Below are 21,515 nucleotides of genomic sequence, written 5' to 3'. Positions count from 1 at the left end.
CCATCAAAGCTATCCTTCAAATATGAAAGAGAAATAAAAACATTCATAGATACAGAAAAGATGAGGGAATTTATCATCAGAAAACCCCCACTCCAGGAATTACTAAAGGGGGTTCTCCAATCAGATACAAAGAACAACAACAAAAAAAAGCCACACGTAAAAGCTCCAAGAAGAACACAATAAAACCAAATTTAAACTGTGATAACAACAAAAAGAAAGGGGGGGAGAGGATGGAGATTAACAGTAGCAAAGGATGATGGAGTACAAGAGTACTCACAAAATAGTGTGCTATAATGAACAGGGTAGGAACCCTTTTCATTACTTAAAGGTAACCACCATTAAAAAAACCACCACAGAAGCACATGAGATAAAAAAGATAGCAACAGAGGAAAGATTTATGGAATACAACCAAATAAAAACAAAAGATAGAAAAACGAAAGAGAAGGATCAAACAAGACACAAAACTAACAGAAAGCAATATATAAAATGGCAATAGGGAACTCACAAGTGTCAATAATTACACTAAATGTAAATGGATTAAACTCACCAATAAAAAGGCACAGAGTAGCAGAATGGATTAAAAAAGAAAATCCACTATATGCTGCCTACAGGAAACTCATCTAAGCAACAAGGATAAAAACAAATTCAAAGTGAAAGGCTGGAAAACAATACTCCAAGCAAATAACATCCAAAAAAAAGCAGGCGTAGCAATACTCATATCTGATAATGCTGACTACAAGACAGCAAAAGTACTCAGAGACAAAAATGGCCATTTCATAATGGCTAAGGGGACACTGAATCAAGAAGACATAACAATTCTTAATATATATGCACCAAACCAAGGAGCACCATAATATATAAGACAGCTACTTATTGACCTTAAAACAAAAACTGACAAAAATATAATCATACTTGGAGACCTCAATACACTGCTGACAGTTCTAGATTGGTCATCCAAACAGAGAATCAACAGAGATATAGTGGCCTTAAACAAAACACTAGAGCACCTGGATATGATGACATCTACAGGACATTTCATCCCAAAGTGACAGAGTATACATTTTTCTCCAGTGTACCTGGATCATTCTCAAGAATTGACCATATGTTGGGCCACAAAAACAACATCAGCAAATTCAGAAAAATCAAAGTTGTACCAAGCATATTTTCTGATCATACAGCCTTGAAACTAGAATTCAACTGCAAAAAAGAGGAAAAAATCCCACAAAAATGTGGAAACTAAACAACATACTTTTAAAAAATGAATGGGTCAAAGAAGAAATAAGTGCAGAGATCAAAAGATATATACCGACTAATGAAAATGACAATACGACATATCAGAATCTATGGGATGCAGCAAAAGCAGTGATAAGAGGGAAGTTCATATCACTTCAGGCATATATGAACAAACAAGAGAGAGCCCAAGTGAACCACTTAACTTCACACCTTAAGGAACTAGAAAAAGAAGAACAAAGACAACCCAAAACCAGCCGAAGAAAGGAGATAATAAAAATCAGAGCAGAAATAAATGAAATAGAGAACAGAAAAACTATAGAAAAAATTAATAGAACAAGGAGCTGGTTCTTTGAAAAGATCAACAAAATTGACAAACCCTTGGCAAGACTTACCAAGGAAAAAAGAGAAAGAACTCATATAAACAAAATCCAAAATGAAAGAGGAGAAATCACCATGGACACCATAGATATACAAAGAATTATTGTAGAATACTATGAAAAACTTTATGCCAATAAATTCAACAACCTAGAAGAAATGGATAAATTCCTAGAACAATACAACCTTCCTAGACTGAGTCAAGAAGAAGCAGAAAGCCTAAACAGACCTATTAGTAGAGAAGAAATAGAAAAAACCATTAAAAACCTCCCCCAAAATAAAAGTCCAGGCCCTGACGGCTATACTAGCGAATTTTATCAAACATTCAAAGAAGACTTGGTTCCTATTCTACTGAAAGTTTTCCAAAAAATTGAAGAAGAAGCAATACTTCCAAACACATTTTATGAGGCCAACATAACCCTCACACCAAAACCAGGCAAGGATGGCACAAAAAAAGAAAACTACAGACCAATATCTCTAATGAATACAGATGCTAAAATACTAAACAAAATACTAGCAAATCGAATACAACAACATATTAAAAAAATAATACATCTGATCAAGTGGGATTCATCCCAGAATCTCAAGGATGGTTCAACATACGTAAAACGGTTAACGTAATACACCATATCAACAAAACAAAGAACAAAACCACATGATCTTATCAATAGATGCAGAAAAGGCTTTCGATAAAATACAACACAATTTTATGTTTAAGACTCTCAACAAAATAGGTATAGAAGGAAAATATCTCAACATGATAAAGGCCATATATGATAAACCATCAGCCAACATCATACTAAATGGCACTAAACTGAAGGCTTTCCCCCTTAAATCAGGAACAAGACAGGGTTGTCCACTCTCTCCACTCTTATTTAATGTGGTACTAGAGGTTCTAGCCAGAGCAATCAGACAAGACAAAGAAATAAAAGGCATCCATATTGGAAAAGAAAAAGTAAAGGTATCACTTTTTGCAGATGATATGATCCTATACATCGAAAACTCCAAAGAATCCACAAAAAGACTACTAGAAACAATAAGCCAATACAGTAAGGTCGCAGGATACAAAATTAACATACAGAAGTCAATAGCCTTTCTATATGCCAACAATGAAACATTTGAGAACAAACTCAAAAGAATAATCCCCTTCACGATTGCAACAAAAAAAAATAAAATACTTAGGAATAAACATAACAAAGAATGTAAAGGACTTATATAATGAAAACTATAAACCATTGTTAAGGGAAATCGAAAAAGATATAATGAGATGGAAGAATATACCTTGTTCTTGGTTAGGAAGAATAAATATAATCAAGATGGCCATATTACCCAAAGCAATATACAAATTTAATGCAATTCCCATCAAAATTCCAATGACATTTTTTAAAGAAATAGAGCAAAAAATCATCAGATCTATATGGAACTATAAAAAACCCTGAATAGTCAAAGCAATCCTAAAGAAAAAGAATGAAGCTGGGGGCATTACAATACCTGACTTCAAACTATATTATAGGGCCACGACAATCAAAACAGCATGGTATTGCCTGACCAGGCGGTGGCGCAGTGGATAGAGCATTGGACTGGGATGTGGAAGAACCCAGGTTTGAGACCCCGAGGTCGCTGGCTTGAGCGGGGGCTCATCTTGCTTGAGCAAAAAAAGAAAAAGCTCGCCAGCTTGGACCCAGGGTTGCCGGCTTGAGCGGGGGTTGCTCGGTCTGCTGGAGGCCTACGGTCAAGGCATATACGAGAGGGCGGTCAATGAACAACTAGGGCGCCGAGACGAAAGACTGATGATTGATGCTTCTCATCTCTCTCCATTCCTGTCTGTCTGTCCCTGTCTATGTCTCTCTCTCTAAAAAAACAAAAAAAGAAAACAAAAAACAAAAAACCAGAATGGTATTGGCAGAAAAGTAGACACTCAGACCAATGGAACAGAATAGAAAGTCCAGAAATAAAACCACATATATATAGTCAAATAATTTTTGATAAAGGGGCCAACAACACACAATGGAGAAAAGAAAGCCTCTTCAATAAATGGTGCTGGGAAAACTGGAAAGCCACATGCAAAAGAATCAAACTGGACTACAGTGTGTCACTCTGTACTAAAATTAACTCAAAATGGATCAAAGATCTAAACATAAGACCTGAAACAATTAAGTACATAGAAGAAGACATAGGTACTAAACTCATGGACCTGGGTTTTAAAGAGCATTTTATGAATTTGACTCCACAGGCAAGAGAAGTGAAGGCAAAAATTAATGAATGGGACTACATCAGACTAAGAAGTTTTTGCTCAGCAAGAGAAACTGATAACAAAATAAACAGACAGCCAACTAAATGGGAAATGATATTTTCAAACAGCAGCTCAGATAAGGGCCTAATATCCAAAATATACAAAGAACTCATAAAACTCAACAAAAACAAACAAACAATCCAATAAAAAAATGGGAAGAGGACATGAACAGACATTTCTCCCAGGAAGAAATACAAATGGCCAACAGATATATGAAAAGATGCTCATCTTCTTTAGTTATTAGAGAAATGCAAATCAAAACTGCAATGAGATAACACCTCACACCTGTTAGATTAGCTATTATTAACAAGACAGGTAATAGCAAATGTTGGAGAGGCTGTGGAGAAAAAGGAACCCTCATACACTGTTGGTGGGAATGTAAAGTAGTACAACCATTATGGAAGAAAGTATGGTGGTTCCTCAAAAAACTGAAAATAGAACTACCTTATGACCCAGCAATCCCTCTACTGGGTATATACCCCCAAAACTCAGAAACATTGATACGTAAAGACACATGCAGCCCCATGTTCATTGCAGCCTTGTTCACAGTGGCCAGGACATGGAAACAACCAAAAAGCCCATCAATAGATGACTGGATAAAGAAGATGTGGCACATATACACTATGGAATACTACTCAGCCATAAGAAATGATGACATCGGATCATTTACAGCAAAATGGTGGGATTTTGATAACATTATACGAAGTGAAATAAATAAATCAGAAAAAACCAGGAACTGCATTATTCCATACGTAGGTGGGACATAAAAGTGAAACTAAGAGACATTGATAAGAGTGTGGTGGTTACGGGGGGAGGGGGGAGAGGGAGAGGGAAAGGGGGAGGGGGAGGGGCACAAAGAAAACTAGATAGAAGGTGACAGAGGACAATCTGACTTTGGGTGATGGGTATGCAACATAATTGAACGACAAGATAACCTGGACTTGTTATCTTTGAATATATGTATCTTGATTTATTGATGTCGCCCCATTAAAAAAAATAAAATTATTAAAAAAAAAAAGGGCTGCTTTCACCTGAACTCATTCAGCCTCAGGGGGCTGATTAAATTGAGAGAGAGGGACATTGACAGAATAGACTTTTTTTTTTTTTTTTTTGTATTTTTCCGAAGCTGGAAACGGAGAGAGACAGCCAGACAGACTCCCGCATGCGCCCGACCGGGATCCACCCAGCACGCCCACCAGGGGTCGACGCTCTGACCACCAGGGGGCGATGCTCTGCCCCTCCGGGGCGTCGCTCTGCCAGACCAGAGCCACTCTAGCGCCTGGGGCAGAAGCCAAGGAGCCATCCCCAGCACCCGGGCCATCCTTGCTCCAATGGAGCCTCGCTGCGGGAGGGGAAGAGAGAGACAGAGAGGAAGGAGAGGGGGAGTGGTGGAGAAGCAGATGGGCGCCTCCCCTGTGTGCCCTGGCCGGGAATCGAACCCAGGACCCCTTGCATGCCAGGCCAACGCTCTACCAATGAGCCAACCGGCCAGGGCCAGAATACAGACTCTTTAGACTTAAAGTTGTCTAAGGCTGCTCTGTCTCATATGACAGCCACTAGACACGTGGCTATTTAAATTAATTAGAATTAAATGCAATTTAAAATTTCACTTTCTCAGTCCCACTAACCATATTTCAAGTGCTCATAAGCCACCCGAGGCTGGAGGCCGCAGTACTCGAACATGCAGATACAGAACATCTTTTATCACTGCAGAGAGTTCTACTAGAGAATGTTGGCTTAGACTGAGGGTTGGTAAACTTTCTCTGTAAAGGGCTGTACAGTAAATATTTTAAGCAAAATTGAGGATATTATGTGGGTACTTAAATAACTTTTCAAATGTAACTAAAGTCGTAAGAAAAACCTACTCTTAACTCACAAGCCATACAAAAGCAGGCAGCCAACAGAGCTGGCCCACAAGCTATAGTGTGCAGGCCCCTAGTCTAGACAAAAATCTCCCGCTTTGCTAACTTATCCATGGAATGAGCTGTAAGCAAATTCAGTTCGAGACTGCCAAATATTAGAAGAAAGTCTATTACTTGCAAAGCCAATAAGATTCACATGCCACTAACTTCAACCAATAGCGTTTAGCCAAGTATTCATCCTCATCCCAATTCTAAGAGATAGGTTCATTTTCAGTGAGGAAACTGACACAGGGTATAGAACCGGCCGAAGGTGAGATCCAGGCAATTCAGACACAGAGCTGTGCTCTCTACAACCTTTCCAGAAGTCTCCATGTCAACTCCCCCGCTTCTCCCTGTAGGTGGTGAACACTCCTACATCCAGAAACTTTCCTGTCTTTCCACGCACCCTGTCATTATAACGCCTGCTCCATAGTGAGCACACGATCCATACTTGCTAATATATCGAGACTCTGGACTTGCTTCAAGTCCCATGGAAGACTCACATTGAATGATCACATGTAGTAGTTTCCCTCAAAGACCAGCTTCTTGGCAAGAAGGACAAGGAGGAAGCAGGAGGGTTTGTGGCTTCTAAAGGAAGGGCTGAAGTGGGGGAAGCGCCACAGAGGGAAAGGGGGTGTCAGAGGAGCGCCATGGGAAATGGAACTGCGGAAAGACGCCTACACGATCAGCCTTCTCAGAACTGGCCCCATGAACCTGAAAGCCCAGTGAGAGTGCAGAGCATCGAGGGCAGGCACAGCCAGAACGGGACTGTCCCTGTCCCGTACTCAACAGCGGAGCCCCAGCCTAATCAGCGCTTGGAATGCTAGACACCAGAGCAGCCCTCTCCTGGCTTTCTGCCAGCGGCGCACTGACCCCGGGCCTCAGAGATAAGAGCAGGTTTGCATTCCAAGAGCCCCATCAAAGGGAAATTGACCTCAAGGAGATGGCTAGCTTCCGATTAAGCAGATGAGGGGGAAAAACTGACTCAAGGAACACAGCCTTTCAAAATTCCTTATTTAACGAGAAATAATACCTTTGAGGCTTCCAAACTTAAAAGATAGTCTTGAGAAGATGATGCAAAATTGGGAAATATTTCTTTATTCCGATGGAAATTTTCTGAAGCGTGGAAATTTCCCTTTCAAACCGTGGGGAGCCACCTACTTCAGACTGAAGCCTGGAGCTTAGCTTCAACCGAGGTTATTTGTAAATGGAAGAGTTCATTCAGCACCGATCGAGGGCTATTTTGTCATCTGATTCAAGTAATCCATGTGCTTTTGTTTTGCTTGCTTTTTGGGGCAATGATTTCCAAAAGACGTGTGTCTTTCAAGAATTCGATGTGTAAAATAACATAATACACCATGACACAGGCCCAGCTTTGGTAATGAATCATAGCTAATTACACATGCAAATACACTGGGTAAATCTAGAAGCTCAATTAGCGAACTAATTATGGTAAAAATGGGGATGTTTGATTTTGTATGTGCAGGTGTTCCATTCTTTCAGTAAATCACCTCTTTTTCTTAAAACAGAAAGTGTAGACTTCACATTGAACAGTCATCAGTCATTTATGTTTCTGTTTTCTACGCAGGGCTGCCTATCATGGTGTACTTACTATGTGCCAGGTGCTGAGGCAGAAACACTGTTTTCATTACATCACTGAGCCCTGACAGTAAAATCAAAGAATATATACATATTCCCATTTTACTGATGAGGAAGCAGAGATTGGAGGGGCAATTTCAAACCAAGATTCAAATTCCGTTTTGACCAATTATCTTAAAGTTATCTCCTATAGTTACAGCCAATGCACTTGGCAGAATGTGTGTCTGCATCTTGGTTCATTGCCTTTGCAGTGAAAGGGTTCTTGGCACTGTAATGTTTCAATATGGTGTTAGAGTTTTTGTAAGAAAAGTTTCTAAGTATTAAAAGAGATATTTATGATTTGAGTGGGAAAAAGAGAAAGAGACTTGTTGGATGATATATTTCTTATGAATCACATCTGATGTCCAGCAATGCTATGTTAGGGTAGTTTATGAATTTGCAAATTTAAAGGCATGCTAAGCTTTTTCTTCAAACTAAAGAATGACATGCTCACATAGTTATTCAACAAACATTACTGGGAATGTACTCCATGCCAAGCACTGTGCTAGACAAAGTAGGGGACACCATTCGTGCTGCTACATCTCAAGAAGCTGGGTGTACCTTCTGTACACAGGGCTCTCTGCTGCCAGGGAAATCCAAGGTGGGAACAAGAAGCTGCAGGACAAGGGCTGGTCAGTCCTAAAGGTAATGTGTCTGCCCCCCTTTCAAACAAAAGCTTGAAGAAACAACCCTTCAAAGCGGCAAAACGCATCCCCTTGGGTCCATCGCTTCTGCGCAGGACTCGAGCTTGGATTCTGAACCAAACCCTCCTGAGTTTAGAGCCGTATCAGATTTCCTCAGAGTGTCTGTGGTTGCAGAGTTGGGATGACTAATAGGAAAACACACTCACCAAGATTTTCTAACTGCAGGCTGTGCAGATAGTATTTTTATCTTCAAGACTTGGCAAGTCTGTGACATGCACAGTTGCTATCTGAGGACTCAATCTGAGGACTCAGAAGGACAGATAGCAAGAGTGAGGAAGTGAGCTTAAGTGGTTTGTGTCTTGCAATGAGTTAGAGGAAGCTCAGGATTAGTCTGACTTCTCATGTTTATTTTTTCTGGGGGTTAGCACCCTGTGAGCTGAGTGTCAGACCAGGAGTCACCCACTCTGTCTGATGCAGGGCTACCGACCAAATTCTCCTAAAGCTTGACTTTCTCGTCCACAAACAGCGGGGGTTGACCTAACTGACCTCAATGCTCCTTTCTAGTGTGATTATTCTCTGATTCTGAGGCTTATCTGCCAGGGTCTGACCTCAGCCAGGCTTCCTAGCCGCCCAGAACCTCAGACTGCTAATGTTTTCAAAGGGTCTAAGGCGAAGCAAAGCTTCCAACCACTATGAACCCTCTAGGGATTTCACTGAGGGAAACCAAAAAACCTTAGTGCATCTTTTTATAAAAATAAACATTACATGTCTTCAGACAAAACTGTTTGATTCGTTTTATTCAGCTCTCTGAAATCGTAAGGATAGGAAGAACTGGACGATGATCCTCCAATCTGGGGAAATGGTTAAAAATGGGAAATCACTTCATGTGGCACATACCACTAAAAGGATGGGAGAGCCAGAGGTGCTAACATGGAAAGCTATGCTAGATATTACTATTAAGGTACAACAAATTAAAATCAGTTTTTTAAAGGAGCATCACAAATTTTAAAGGAGTGTCATTTAATGTATGATTCCTTTATGATGAGTACATATATTCGATTTGTATTTACAAAGAAATGCATTAATGTCCCATAATAATCGAAGAACACATTAGAAACTTTTCACAGTGATTTCTATATTCTTCTTTACTCTTTGAGGGTATTTTTTTTTTCAAAAATATGTATGGGTTTTTTTAACATTCTAAAAATTACAGAGGAAGTACTAAAACCTCATAATGTGGAAGGAAATTGTGTAAAATGATAAAGTCAACAAGTACTTATTAATACTTGTTTTTGTGCCAGGTACCTGCTTCTAAGTGGTGGGTCGCATCAGTGGAGCGGACAGACAAGATTCCTGCTCTTCTGTAGCTTGTGTTCTCCAAATAATAAACTCCAAAACATACAACTGTGATCAATTGTGTCGGGTGTTTGGTGGTAGGTATTCTGGAGAGAGAAGTCGTGGGCAGGGTGAAGGAGGTCAGGAATGTGGATTGGGCTGTGACCACAAATAGGGCAGGGTGGGTGGGTGTCACTGAGAAGCTGACATCCGAGCCAGGGTCTCAAGGAAAGGAGGGAGTCGGCCAGGCAGGTCTGTCAAGCAGAGAAGCATTCCAGGCGACGGAAGAGCCTCATACGAAGGCCCCTAGGTCAACCAAGTAAATTTGAAGGTCTAATTGGCTTTATTAAGCAATAATACACAAAGTAATCAGTAAATAAAAATGCTGGAACATTCATGAACATGGCAACAAGGCCGGTGTGCCCGGAACAGGCAGAAGAACGACAGGAGATGGGAGCCAAAGTGGGCGGGCCCTCAGCATCTATACTGAGCATGTGCGGCCTTGTCAGCCATTCCAAGGATAGCGGCTTTGACTCTGAGTGGCATAAGGACCCATTGCAAGTTTTTGAGCTAAAGAGTGGTGTGGTGTGACTTAGGTTTTTGGAGGATCATGCTGGTTGCCGTGTTGAAATGTTGAGGGGCAGGGGTGGAAGCCCAGAGCCCAGTCAAGAGGCTATTACAGGAATTCAAGCAAGAGACCCAGCTGGCAGGGGTGGACGTGGTGAGAACTTGCTAGATCCGGATATATTTTAAGGAGGAGCCAAATAAAATACAACTTCAAAGCTCTTGGAAGAATGAGGAGAGGGATTAGAGACAGCAAACATTTCTGAGAAGTTCCCTGTGAGGGGGAACAAAGTAACTGGCTGGAGTCCACAGGCCCAGCAAGGTCAAGTGAATTTAGTTTAGTTTAGGAGCAATAACAGCATGTTGTAATTCGGGTGAGAATGGCACAACTCAGGTCATGAGAGCAAAATAATAATTAAAAAATCCCCATTAATAGTAGTGCTGATGATGCTGTGGGAGAGAAAGGGAAGAAGGCTGGGGCATGGGTCCTGAGGAGGGAGACGGGAGGAGAGGCAGCGCTCCCGCGGGGAGGTCGGCCCTAGCTAGAAGCCTGGAAATTTCACTCCTAGTTCAAGAGTCCACACCTGCTTGGCCACCTCTCACTTTCCCTTGAGCCTGGGTAGGCTTCTGTGAGCAGCAGCAGTGGCACTACAGGTCTTCAAGGCTGAGGCAGAAAAGGGGAGGGTGTCTCCACCTCACCTCACATTCGTTTGCTCTCCATCTCTCTCTCTCTCTCTCTCTCTCTCTCTCTCTCTCTCTCTCTTCACTTGCTTTGCAGTTCTGAGCCATCCGCCCTTTAAGAAGGCTGATAACACCACCGCTGCCACATTGGAGAGACCACTTGAGACACCCGGGCAGCCCAGCTCCTCTAGCCACAGCCACTGGCTCTCCCGGCCCAGACAGGGGACCTCAGGGAGTGAGTCCTCCCGGGAGCCCAGCCACAGCCATCGGCTCTCCCGGCCCAGACAGGGGACTCAGGGAGTGAGTCCTCCCGGGAGCCCAGCCACAGCCACTGGCTCTCCCGGCCCAGACAGGGGACTCAGGGAGTGAGTCCTCCCGGGAGCCCAGCCACAGCCATCGGCTCTCCCGGCCCAGACAGGGGACCTCAGGGAGTGAGTCCTCCCGGGAGCCCAGCCACAGCCATCGGCTCTCCCGGCCCAGACAGGGGACCTCAGGGAGTGAGTCCTCCCGGGAGCCCAGCCACAGCCATCGGCTCTCCCGGCCCAGACAGGGGACTCAGGGAGTGAGTCCTCCCGGGAGCCCAGCCACAGCCATCGGCTCTCCCGGCCCAGACAGGGGACTCAGGGAGTGAGTCCTCCCGGGAGCCCAGCCACAGCCATCGGCTCTCCCGGCCCAGACAGGGGACCTCAGGGAATGAGTCCTCCCGGGAGCCCAGCCACAGCCATCGGCTCTCCCGGCCCAGACAGGGGACCTCAGGGAGTGAGTCCTCCCGGGAGCCCAGCCACAGCCATCGGCTCTCCCGGCCCAGACAGGGGACCTCAGAGGGTGAGTCCTCCCGGGAGCCCAGCCTCAGCCATCGGCTCTCCCGGCCCAGACAGGGGACTCAGGGAGTGAGTCCTCCCGGGAGCCCAGCCACAGCCACCGGCTCTCCCGGCCCAGACAGGGGACTCAGGGAGTGAGTCCTCCCGGGAGCCCAGCCACAGCCACTGGCTCTCCCGGCCCAGACAGGGGACTCAGGGAGTGAGTCCTCCCGGGAGCCCAGCCACAGCCATCGGCTCTCCCGGCCCAGACAGGGGACCTCAGGGAGTGAGTCCTCCCGGGAGCCCAGCCACAGCCATCGGCTCTCCCGGCCCAGACAGGGGACCTCAGGGAGTGAGTCCTCCCGGGAGCCCAGCCTCAGCCATCGGCTCTCCCGGCCCAGACGGTGGACCCCAGGGAGTGAGTCCTCCCGGGAGCCCAGCCACAGCCATCGGCTCTCCCGGCCCAGACAGGGGACTCAGGGAGTGAGTCCTCCCGGGAACCCAGCCACAGCCATCGGCTCTCCCGGCCCAGACAGGGGACTCAGGGAGTGAGTCCTCCCGGGAGCCCAGCCACAGCCATCGGCTCTCCCGGCCCAGACAGGGGACCCCAGGGAGTGAGTCCTCCCGGGAGCCCAGCTCAGGCACTGACTGCCACTGTGTGGGAGACCCAGGGCCAGAGCCGCCTGGCGGAGCCTACTCAGCCCATGGACCCACAACACATAACAGTCTCCGGCTGTTGTTTTAAGTCAGTGCGTTCGGGGCTGATCTGTCACACAGTGATAGGTAACTAGATAGGCAGTCGGGCAGGAAATACGGGCGCAGAAGTTGCAGGTAGGTATACAAGGAGAGGGAAACACGTGGAAGTTCTTCCCAATTGCTGCAATGTTCTTGGTGAAGAAGCAAGGTTAGCAAAGAATGAGGAGACAGCAGGAAGGGCTGGACGTTCAAAGAGAGAGAGAGAGGTAGAGAGAGTCCTCCGGGGGTCCGGGAGGCACTGGATGCGGGAGCTGAGTGTGGTTACCTGGCAGCAACGAGGAACTCCCCCCAAATGCTCACCTTTCCACACTTCATCTGCATTCCCAGTCTTTATCATATATTCTTTGCATAGCCGTTATCTGGTTAGATTGAATTACCTTCCACAAGGTTCTTCACAAATGGACATTCATCTTGAGATGAAAGGGAGCCCTTACTGTCATACGCAGTTAAGAGAGAATTCGCTCTTGTCCTTCCTCCACTCATTCACCCATCCAACCAGTCTGAAGGCCACTGGGCACCCCTGTGGGCTGCTCTGTGTCAGGCTGCAGGGACTGCAGCTCCTCGCACTCGGCTGATTTACTGGCAAGACCACAGAGCAGGCAGCTGAACAGGAAATGTTGGCATATGCATTTCCAGTGGAGGAGGTCGCTTGAGCCAAACTGTGGAAACAAGGGCTGCTGTCATGGCGGGGAGCCTGCAGGCGGATGGGCTGTGTTGCACTAGAGGTGATGACTGATTGGAGAAGAATGAGAAAGGGGCAGGGAAGAGACAGCGAGTGGGGGAACAACTGTTGGAAACCCTTACGTTGGAATGCACTGACTTTCGCCATGTTGATCGAGCACCGAGCTGCCTGACTTCTAGCCGCGCCCTGCTCACAGCCCTTCGGGGCTGACCGAGCCCTGCGAATAGAAGTGACTGAAGTGCTATTTGTCTGATACACCCAACCTTCACTGGAAACTTCCCGAATACATTTATGACCTCTTTTTGCAAATTTTGAAATGGTTCTCTGGAAAGTGTAATTACTATAAATGTCAAAGTATCATTATAAACCAAAAATTAAAGTACAAGATTTGCCCACTTACTATGAAAAGAATAGACTTTTTGTTATTTACTTCCTGCCATTTTAGTCCAACACACTTTGTTTTCCAAATAAAAGAATAAAACGATATAAAGCAGTCTTACATGAATTAGGAACTCAACAGCTACTATGCGCCACAACAGGCACCGAAGACCATGAGATTTTAAACCTTATTTGACCTTACATCTATCCACTGGTTTCCATAAGCCATGGGTTGCATACTTTTCCCTGTAAGGCCCACTAAGTAAATATTTTACATTTTACAGGCAATTAATCTCTGTCACAACTACTCAACCCTTCCAGAAGTTTGCAATTGTAGTGCAAAAGCAGTCATAGGCAATATATAAACAAAGATACAAATAATAAAACTACTCATGGACACTGAAATGTGATTTTAATATAACTTTTACACATCAAGAAATAGTATTCATCCTTTAAATTTAAATACATAAAAAAGCATTCTTAACTCATAGGCTATACAAAAACTGGTGGCAGGCTGGATACGGACCACAGTCATAATGTGCCAATCCCAGATCTAAATTTTGGAGGTCTTCTAAGATATAAGTGATCTATGCTTGGGGTCCTAAATGTTAAAGAGATAACCACAGACCCAAAATGGCATCACTAATGCTAAAAGCCCATGATACCAAAGCTATATTTCACACCTTATCTAATTAGTTTCAAGCTCTCCCAGAAACGTCATCATTATCAACCAGTCTGGATTTTTTGGTCAAGCACCAGTAACCTGTCACGTGGGCCCTCTTCATCCCCCATAGGAAGAAGAGGTAATCTGTATGATAAAAACCCTTCTGGTTCTCGTTCCTCAGAGAAAAGAGGTCTGAGCCCTGGCCCGTTAGCTTTGCAGATCAGAGTCTTATCCCTCGTACCAATATGTCAAGGTTGTGGGCTTGATCCCTGGTCAGGGCACACACAGGAAGCAACCAATGAGTGCACAACTAAGTGGAACAACAAACGAATGCCTCTCTCTCTCCCTTCTTTTCTATCTCTCTAAAATCAAGCAATAAAAAAAAGAAAGAAAAGAGCCCTAGGCCAAGATTAATCCGTTCTTTTCTTTTGTTGACAGCTCCCTTGCCTCCCCTTCTCCCTATATAACCCTCCACTTTGTACAACTCCTTATAACACCCTTGTCCTTGCTGGATGGGACGCTGCCCTCAAGGAAAGCCAATTAGATCTTCAAATTTACTTGAATTTTGGTTTCTAATCAAAGACACTGGTTGCTTAACCTGTAATGATCGTTTGTAATTTCAGCACCATCTTCCAAATTTTTAAATAATCAGATTTAACTAAATTAGTAAACGGATTCCTGTGTTTAGACATGAAGAAATTTGTTTCACTTAACGTAATAGTTCACTTAACAAAATTTGTTATAGTTAAGAGCAAAATAATGTTTTTATTTGGAAAATTGCTTAACTACTGTTAGGTTTCAGCATGTTTCCCTCTAACAGTGACCTCCCCGTCCCTGTATCTGTTTCACATAGTGAGAAGCATTTTAGTACTAGCTGGGGCTTTGTCAGTGGGAAGACTTGACTTAAAATTTTTGTTCTGCCACATAAGAGCTCTCTGATTTGGATGAATTACTTGAGCTTTAGATTTCTTTACTGTAAAATGGCTAGAGGCAGGGCTTTTTTGTGAAACTATTAAGGAAAATAGGTAACACATTTATTCATGTAAACAAACCATCATCCCAGATTAGCTGACATTTAGTAAGCATCAGGGCTATATTGATACTTCCAATTTCTAGTTTGCCTTTTTTTTCCATTTAGCATTATATGCTGTGCATTTGTTTATGTCATTCAGTAGTATTTTTAAAAAATGATGGATTATGTAACATTCCATTCAACAGCGAAGCACAATGAACGAACTCCTCCCCACCATTGGCCATGAGAGATTCTCTTTGCCATGCTGCACAGACTATTTTTGTAAAAGTTTGCCACATCTCTGATGATTTCTTTAAGAAGAGTTTCTGGAAGTAGAGGAGTTTCCATATCTAAAGATCAGATCTGTAACTATTAATAAGGTTGAATAATTTCCCTGTGATTTTTGGCCTTTTGTGTTTCTTGAAAATTGTTTCCATATCTTTTTTTATAGAAGACATGCCAACTTATTTATTCATTTTTTTAGTGAGATATCCTACTCGAAGCCCATAGTTACTGAGTGTCTCCTGGATAACAGTGCAAGCTGGACTTGGCCTCGGTAGAGGGGTCTCAATCATAGCTTCTGGAGACAGGTGCCCAGCCAAGACCACTCAAGCTCAAAAGGCTGCTTTGAAGCCAACACAGAATCATAGACATCAAGCCCTCAGCATGATGCTTGATTTGTAGTAAGTGGTCAACAAATGCGATGAGCTCTCTTTATCCTCAATCCTGTGCGCCATCCCTCAAGGGGCAAAGGCTGATGTGGGCATGGGTTTGCATAAAAATAGACATCTGAGTTTCTAGTAACTGAAACTCTAAGCAGTTGTTTCCTTTGTAACCTAATACACCCCTGGTTAACTCTTTATTATATTAGACCCTAGACACAAAGTGAGGCCTGTTGCCAACATTTAGAGCTAGAAGTCAAGACAGTTTCCTGGTGAATGTGCTCTATTGTGTCTAATTTGAGTGACAGAATAATTTCAGAAAAAGGCCACCGATGCATTTTTCTGATAATATTTGGCATACCTAATAACTCTTACTGTTTATAAAAGACTTGAACATATATTGTTATTTGAGCCTCACAATGGCCCTAAAAGGTAACCAGAAAGGTATTAATGTTCATTTTATAGTTAAAGAAATTACATTTCAGAGGACGTGGGGGACAGGCCCAAGGTCCCCCAGCAAGTAATAGATATAGCCAGCACTGGTGAAGACTTGCTCGTTTTTTGTGTGTGTGTGACAGAGAGAGAAGCAGAGAGAGACAGACAGGGACAGACAGGAACGGAGAGAGATGAGAAGCATCAATCATCAGTTTTTCGTTGCAGCACCTTAGTTGTCCATTGATTGCTTTCTCATATGTGTCTTGACCGGGGGACTACAGCAGACCGAGTGACCCCTTGCTCAAGCCAGCAACCTAGGGCTCAAGCTGGTGAGCCTTGCTCAAACCAGATGAGCCTGTGCTCAAGCCGGCGACCTTGGGGTTTTGAACCTGGGTCCTCTGCATCCCAGTCCAACGCTCTATCCACCATGCCACCGCCTGATCAGGTGAAGATTCTCTCTTTAACCGTTTGAGTAGTGAGTTTTTTTCCTGTCCACTGACCCCCAGGAGTGAGGGGTTTTTTTTCCAAAAAATGAAAAGTAGTTCCAGTTACAGTTTTATTAACTTAAAATCATGTTTGTTTGTTAACCAATTTATAGAAAGAACATACATTTGTCTTTTTTTAATGTTGCCTTACACATTTTTTTTTTTTTTGCCTTACACATTTTTAAAATAAAAATTTTTTAACTCTGGATGGTCAGAAGGCATGAAAAGGTACATGAATGTTCGTACTACTCAGAGGGTTAACAAAACTTTCGTCAGGCTCCCCAGAGCCACTAGACCTTGACTTTGGGGCATCTGCGTCCATCTGCCTAGTTTTCACAAGATTCCTGGTAAGTGAGTTCAGCGAGAATTCCTCACTGTGGATATCTGATCACCTGTGCTATCTGACCCAATACCGCACCCCCTACCACCGCCCAGGTGCCAGCTGATCGCCCTGGCCTGTTTTCAGCAAGAATCCTGTCCAATAGGTTCTCCCAAGTCCCCCAGGCCTGGTGTTCCTTCCTAGTCATTTTCCATGCACTGACCTCCTCCTCCGCTGGCCCGGAGACCTCCACTGGGCCTCGCTGCCTCTGGAAGTGAGCACAGCAAGTCCCCCCAGGCCTGATGTTCCTTCCTAGTCATTTTCTATGCACTGACCCCTCCTCCGCTGGCCCGGAGACCTCCACTGGGCCTCGCTGCCTCTGGAAGTGAGCACCGCTCTGTGCTGAGTTCTCTCTTCCCCAAGTGCCACAGAACCCGGACAAAGTCTGTGTTCTCAACTTTACTGCCCAGTTCTGCTTTGCTTTTCTTTAAAATTTTTCAAATCTACTTTTATTTTCTTTTTTGTCCTCTTCACACACAGAACATCTCTGCACATCCCATTTTTTTTAGCAGCTATCAAGTCATTCACGTTGATCAGGTACCACTTTATCCCTAAAACTTTGCTGGCATCAAAGTATGACAGTTAACCAGTGTTTAGTCTATACAGTGTTTACCTAGCATAGCAATTAAACACATAAAAATAGGACAAGACGCACACTCTGCCATTCAGAACCAGGTGGTCACAGTCCCTATCTGGCGACTGTACAAAGGCAGCAGAGAAAACAACAGCCAGTCACCCCAGAGGACACTGAACACCATGACCCAGCAGCTATGGTGATGTGACCCCAGTGTCATGCCCCACCTCACCTTTCCCTAGGGTGCTTTCATAGTTCTAGAATGTCAGGTCCAGCTGATACAAAATGAAGAGAGACGACACAACATTCACTCTGTGGAGACATTCTAACTCCTACTACGTGTGCATTGTGATTTTGAACGCAACTCATTCGAAAAACTTGTGACCATCGTGGTTTTTCAGGTTGGATGATACAACAGTCTCACACTCACTGTTGCTTCTTTTGGGGCTGCAGCTCTGGGTTTCTTAGAGAGCACGCACGCCCAGGCCTGCATCCTAGTCCCCTGTGTTCCCATATAATGTGCCTGTTTGCATGGTACCGTATACCGGGAAAGCACACAGGAACCGCAGTGATCTATATGGCTTTAAAGCCAAAACCGTAGGATGAGAAAAAAATGGACCCATCAAAGCTACTTCCCCAATTCAAACATCTGCTCCTCCTCACCATAGCACACACTGCTTCTTCTAGAAATTGGACAGAGAAAGTGTTGATTAATCTGAAATTACGAAATACTCCCATGATTAATGCTGATTATGAAATATCACTGAGAACTTTCTCCCAGCAAATAACCAAAGTACAGATTCTTAAATGTCGCTCTGGCCAGCTGGTTTCAGCGCTTTCCAGAAAAATGACAGATAACACGTTTTAGGGAGCGCGTAGCTGTCCTTACCATTTTTAGTCTTCTTCCAAAATGAAGTCTAAAGGTCTGGCTGAAGAGAAGAAAGCTGGAGAGATGTCAAGATCAGCCTGATGTGGGTACCATAGCATCGGCTAAGAGGAAGAGGAAACACCGAACTGTACATTAAAAAAAACAACAGACAAACCCAGCAAAGTACAATAGCATCCAAACATGCTGGGAACATTGTTCTAAAATGTGCAGTTGAGGAAACCTATTAATATTATTTACTTCCTCAAATTTGTACAGATTAGAAACATACCCCAGAAAGCACTTCTAATATTATTAAGGGTCTGACTTTATGTTTGAAGAATTGATATTCCCGACCAGTAAATATTTTAAGTTCTAAAATCATTTTTTTGGCATATGATTTGGGTTCCCTCTCCTCCCCACTCCCTGAAAACGGTCCATCTCTCCAGTTACTTAAATTATCCCACCGTTTAAAATACCTTTCTCAGTTGCATAGAGCGATTCTATATCTGGGGTCCTCTGAGCTGAAGAGACGCTGGATGTGGAAGGTCACAGACACGCCAGGCTGCTAGCCCTGGAGGTTCCCAGCGCAGGGGCAAGGTTGGCGTGTAGGGGAGGGGCGTGACGACTCAAGCCACCCCAGACACGAGTTTTGCAGAAACACCAGGTTCCTCTTATTTCTACCACCATAACTGGGGCAAGGACTTGTCTAAATCCAAATAACCTGGCCGACTGCTCGTTCCTCTTTCTCACAGGAGACTTTCTCGACCTCAGCACTATGGGCACTTCCTGTGAGATCATTGTTTGTTGCATTGTAAGATGTTTAGCAGCATCCCTGACCTGTACACAGTAAATACTAGTAACATTACAGCCTCCCGGTTCTGATAACCACAGACATCTCCAGACATTGCAAACTATCCCCTGGGGGCCGGGGGCACAAGAGCTCCAGGTTGAGAACCGCTGTTCTATAGATATTTTAAAGATACATTCAAACTGACCTTGTCCCATCTTAGACCCAGCTGAAGGTTCGCTCACCAGTTAAAAAAGGTCACCTCACACCAGTCACAATGGCGCTCATTGACAAAACAACACACGATAAGTGCTGGTGAGGATGTGGAGAAAGGGGAACCCTCCTGCACTGCTGGTGGGAATGCAGACTGGTGCAGCCACTGTGGAAAACAGTATGGAGATTCCTCAAAAAATTAGAAATCGAACTGCCTTTTGACCCAGCCATCCCACTGTTAGGAATATACCCCAAGAACACCATATCACTGACTCAAAAAAAGAAATGCACCCCCATGTTTATGGCAGCATTGTTCACAATAGCGAAGATCTGGAAACAGCCCAAGTGTCTGTCAGTGGATGAGTGGATTAAAAAGCAGTGGTACATATACACAATGGAATATTATAGGGCCATGAAAAATAAGGAAATATTACCTTTTGCAACAACATGGATGGACCTGGAAACTATTATGTTGGGTGAAATAAGCCAGGCAGAGAAAGAAAAATATCATATGACCTCACTCATTTGAGGAATCCAAGGAATAATGAGAACTGAGGAATGAAATTAAACCTGAAGGGAAGGGGGGAGTGAGCTGTTGGGAGGTGAGTAAAGAAGATGTTGAGGGGAATATGGGGGAGAGGGATGCATTCGGGAGACATTAGAATCTATGTAAATGCAATAAACAAACAAACAAACAAACAGTCAGCTGCGCTTGCAGGTTAGCGTCACCATAAGCCTTGCTTCCCGAAGTGGGGTCCTCAAGAGACCCGTTCCCTTCCAAACTGACTATTGGGCTCTTTGTAGGTGGAGACAAAACACTCAGTTATGTTTAAAATGCTTCAGCTGGCCCACCTGGAGAGAATTTTAAAAAGCACTTAGGCGTGGGAAAGCAGCTGGTAATGATCAGGGCGCCTATACCGAATTGAAAAGCCGACGGTGCCCCACATCAGCTGCTAAACTATCACAGGCGATAATGATAGGTGATCTTTCCTGAGCATTTGTTATGAGCCAGATTCCGCTTTAACTGCTTAGGTGTATTAGCCCATTCGATACTAAAAAGATAAAGCAAATATCTTATTTTCCTTTTTTTTAAAAAAAGTAACTGGAATTAAAGCAGGAAACACAATGGACTTTCCCCAGGGCACGTACCACGTGATATTCAACAGGAAGTACAAACCAAACGCCTTATCAGAGCACCTGGCTAGGCAAACGATTTGTTAAAATCAATAACATTTTGCCATATAAACAGTAACTGTTCCAGATTGGTAATAGAAGGAGAGATCCCATTCAAAACCGTAACAAAGCTATGAAAAACCTGGGAGGGAAACTGACAGGAAATGCTCGGGAAGGAAGAGGTAGGAGGAGGGTGTGGGGCTAGAATACTTTACTTCGCAGGCCACATGCTTGCATTTCCCCTCCAGATCCACGCCTTCCCACCCTGCTCTGTGTCCTGGGAGACTGAGCTGTAAGAACTTCGTCAAGTGGCAGGCTTTGAGTTGGTTTTGACCAATGGAGAGAGGCCAGAGTATTTAACTCCTCCCTCCCCCTGTGCGAGGCTGTGGGTTGGCAGTGACCCTGTAAAGAAACTCTAGTCAGGTGGTGTTGTCCTAATGTCTACTCTTCCCAAGTTCCGTTGACCGTTCCTTCCCCTTGCCATTTCAGATCTGGGGTTGTAAAGACGTCCCCCTGAACTGTTGCGCCATCCTTTCTGATTTCCCTAAATCCTGTCCCAACGGTCATTAATAGTCACTTTGCTAAATGTATCCATTTCTTACTTGATTGTTCCTCCTGGTTCCTACCAGGACCCTGGATGATGCAAAGAAGACATAAGTAAATAAAGATAGATGTATCGTTATTAGGGTCAGACGGCACAACACTAACAAAATGGAAATTTTGCTTAAACCGATGTGTAAATGCTGTGCAATCCCAATCAAATAGCAACAGGATTTCGTCAATAACTTGCCAGGTTGATTCTCAACTGGGGTGTTTTGGAAATCAGTTGGGCATTTTTGTTTATCACAAAGATGGGGCTGTGATATCCAAAAATGTCATGTCTTCTCATATGATAAAGGACATATTACCAACTTTGTTATTAAAATGAGGCACTGGATATGACTGGGTTAAGACCACTTGTGAGAATAGTCAGGAAATTTCTG

At 43.9% G+C, this 21,515-nt stretch overlaps 1 protein-coding gene across 1 annotated transcript in view; it reads right to left on the bottom strand.

Moving 5' to 3' along the window:
* Positions 1-19,000, bottom strand: part of TLR7 (toll like receptor 7) — a 31,642-nt gene extending 12,642 nt beyond the window's left edge. The window contains exons 1-2 of the mRNA XM_066357270.1: positions 18,836-19,000; positions 18,381-18,481 (exon numbers count right to left, since the gene is read on the bottom strand). Of these exons, the coding sequence (XP_066213367.1) occupies positions 18,381-18,383 (3 nt within the window). The 5' untranslated portion in view covers positions 18,384-18,481; positions 18,836-19,000. The remainder of the gene's footprint in view (positions 1-18,380; positions 18,482-18,835) is intronic.
* Positions 19,001-21,515: the final 2,515 nt, after the last annotated feature.

The sequence above is a fragment of the Saccopteryx leptura genome, chromosome X (genome assembly GCF_036850995.1).
Source record: "Saccopteryx leptura isolate mSacLep1 chromosome X, mSacLep1_pri_phased_curated, whole genome shotgun sequence".
NCBI lineage: Eukaryota > Metazoa > Chordata > Mammalia > Chiroptera > Emballonuridae > Saccopteryx > Saccopteryx leptura.
This window is presented reverse-complemented; position numbering and strand designations above follow the sequence as displayed.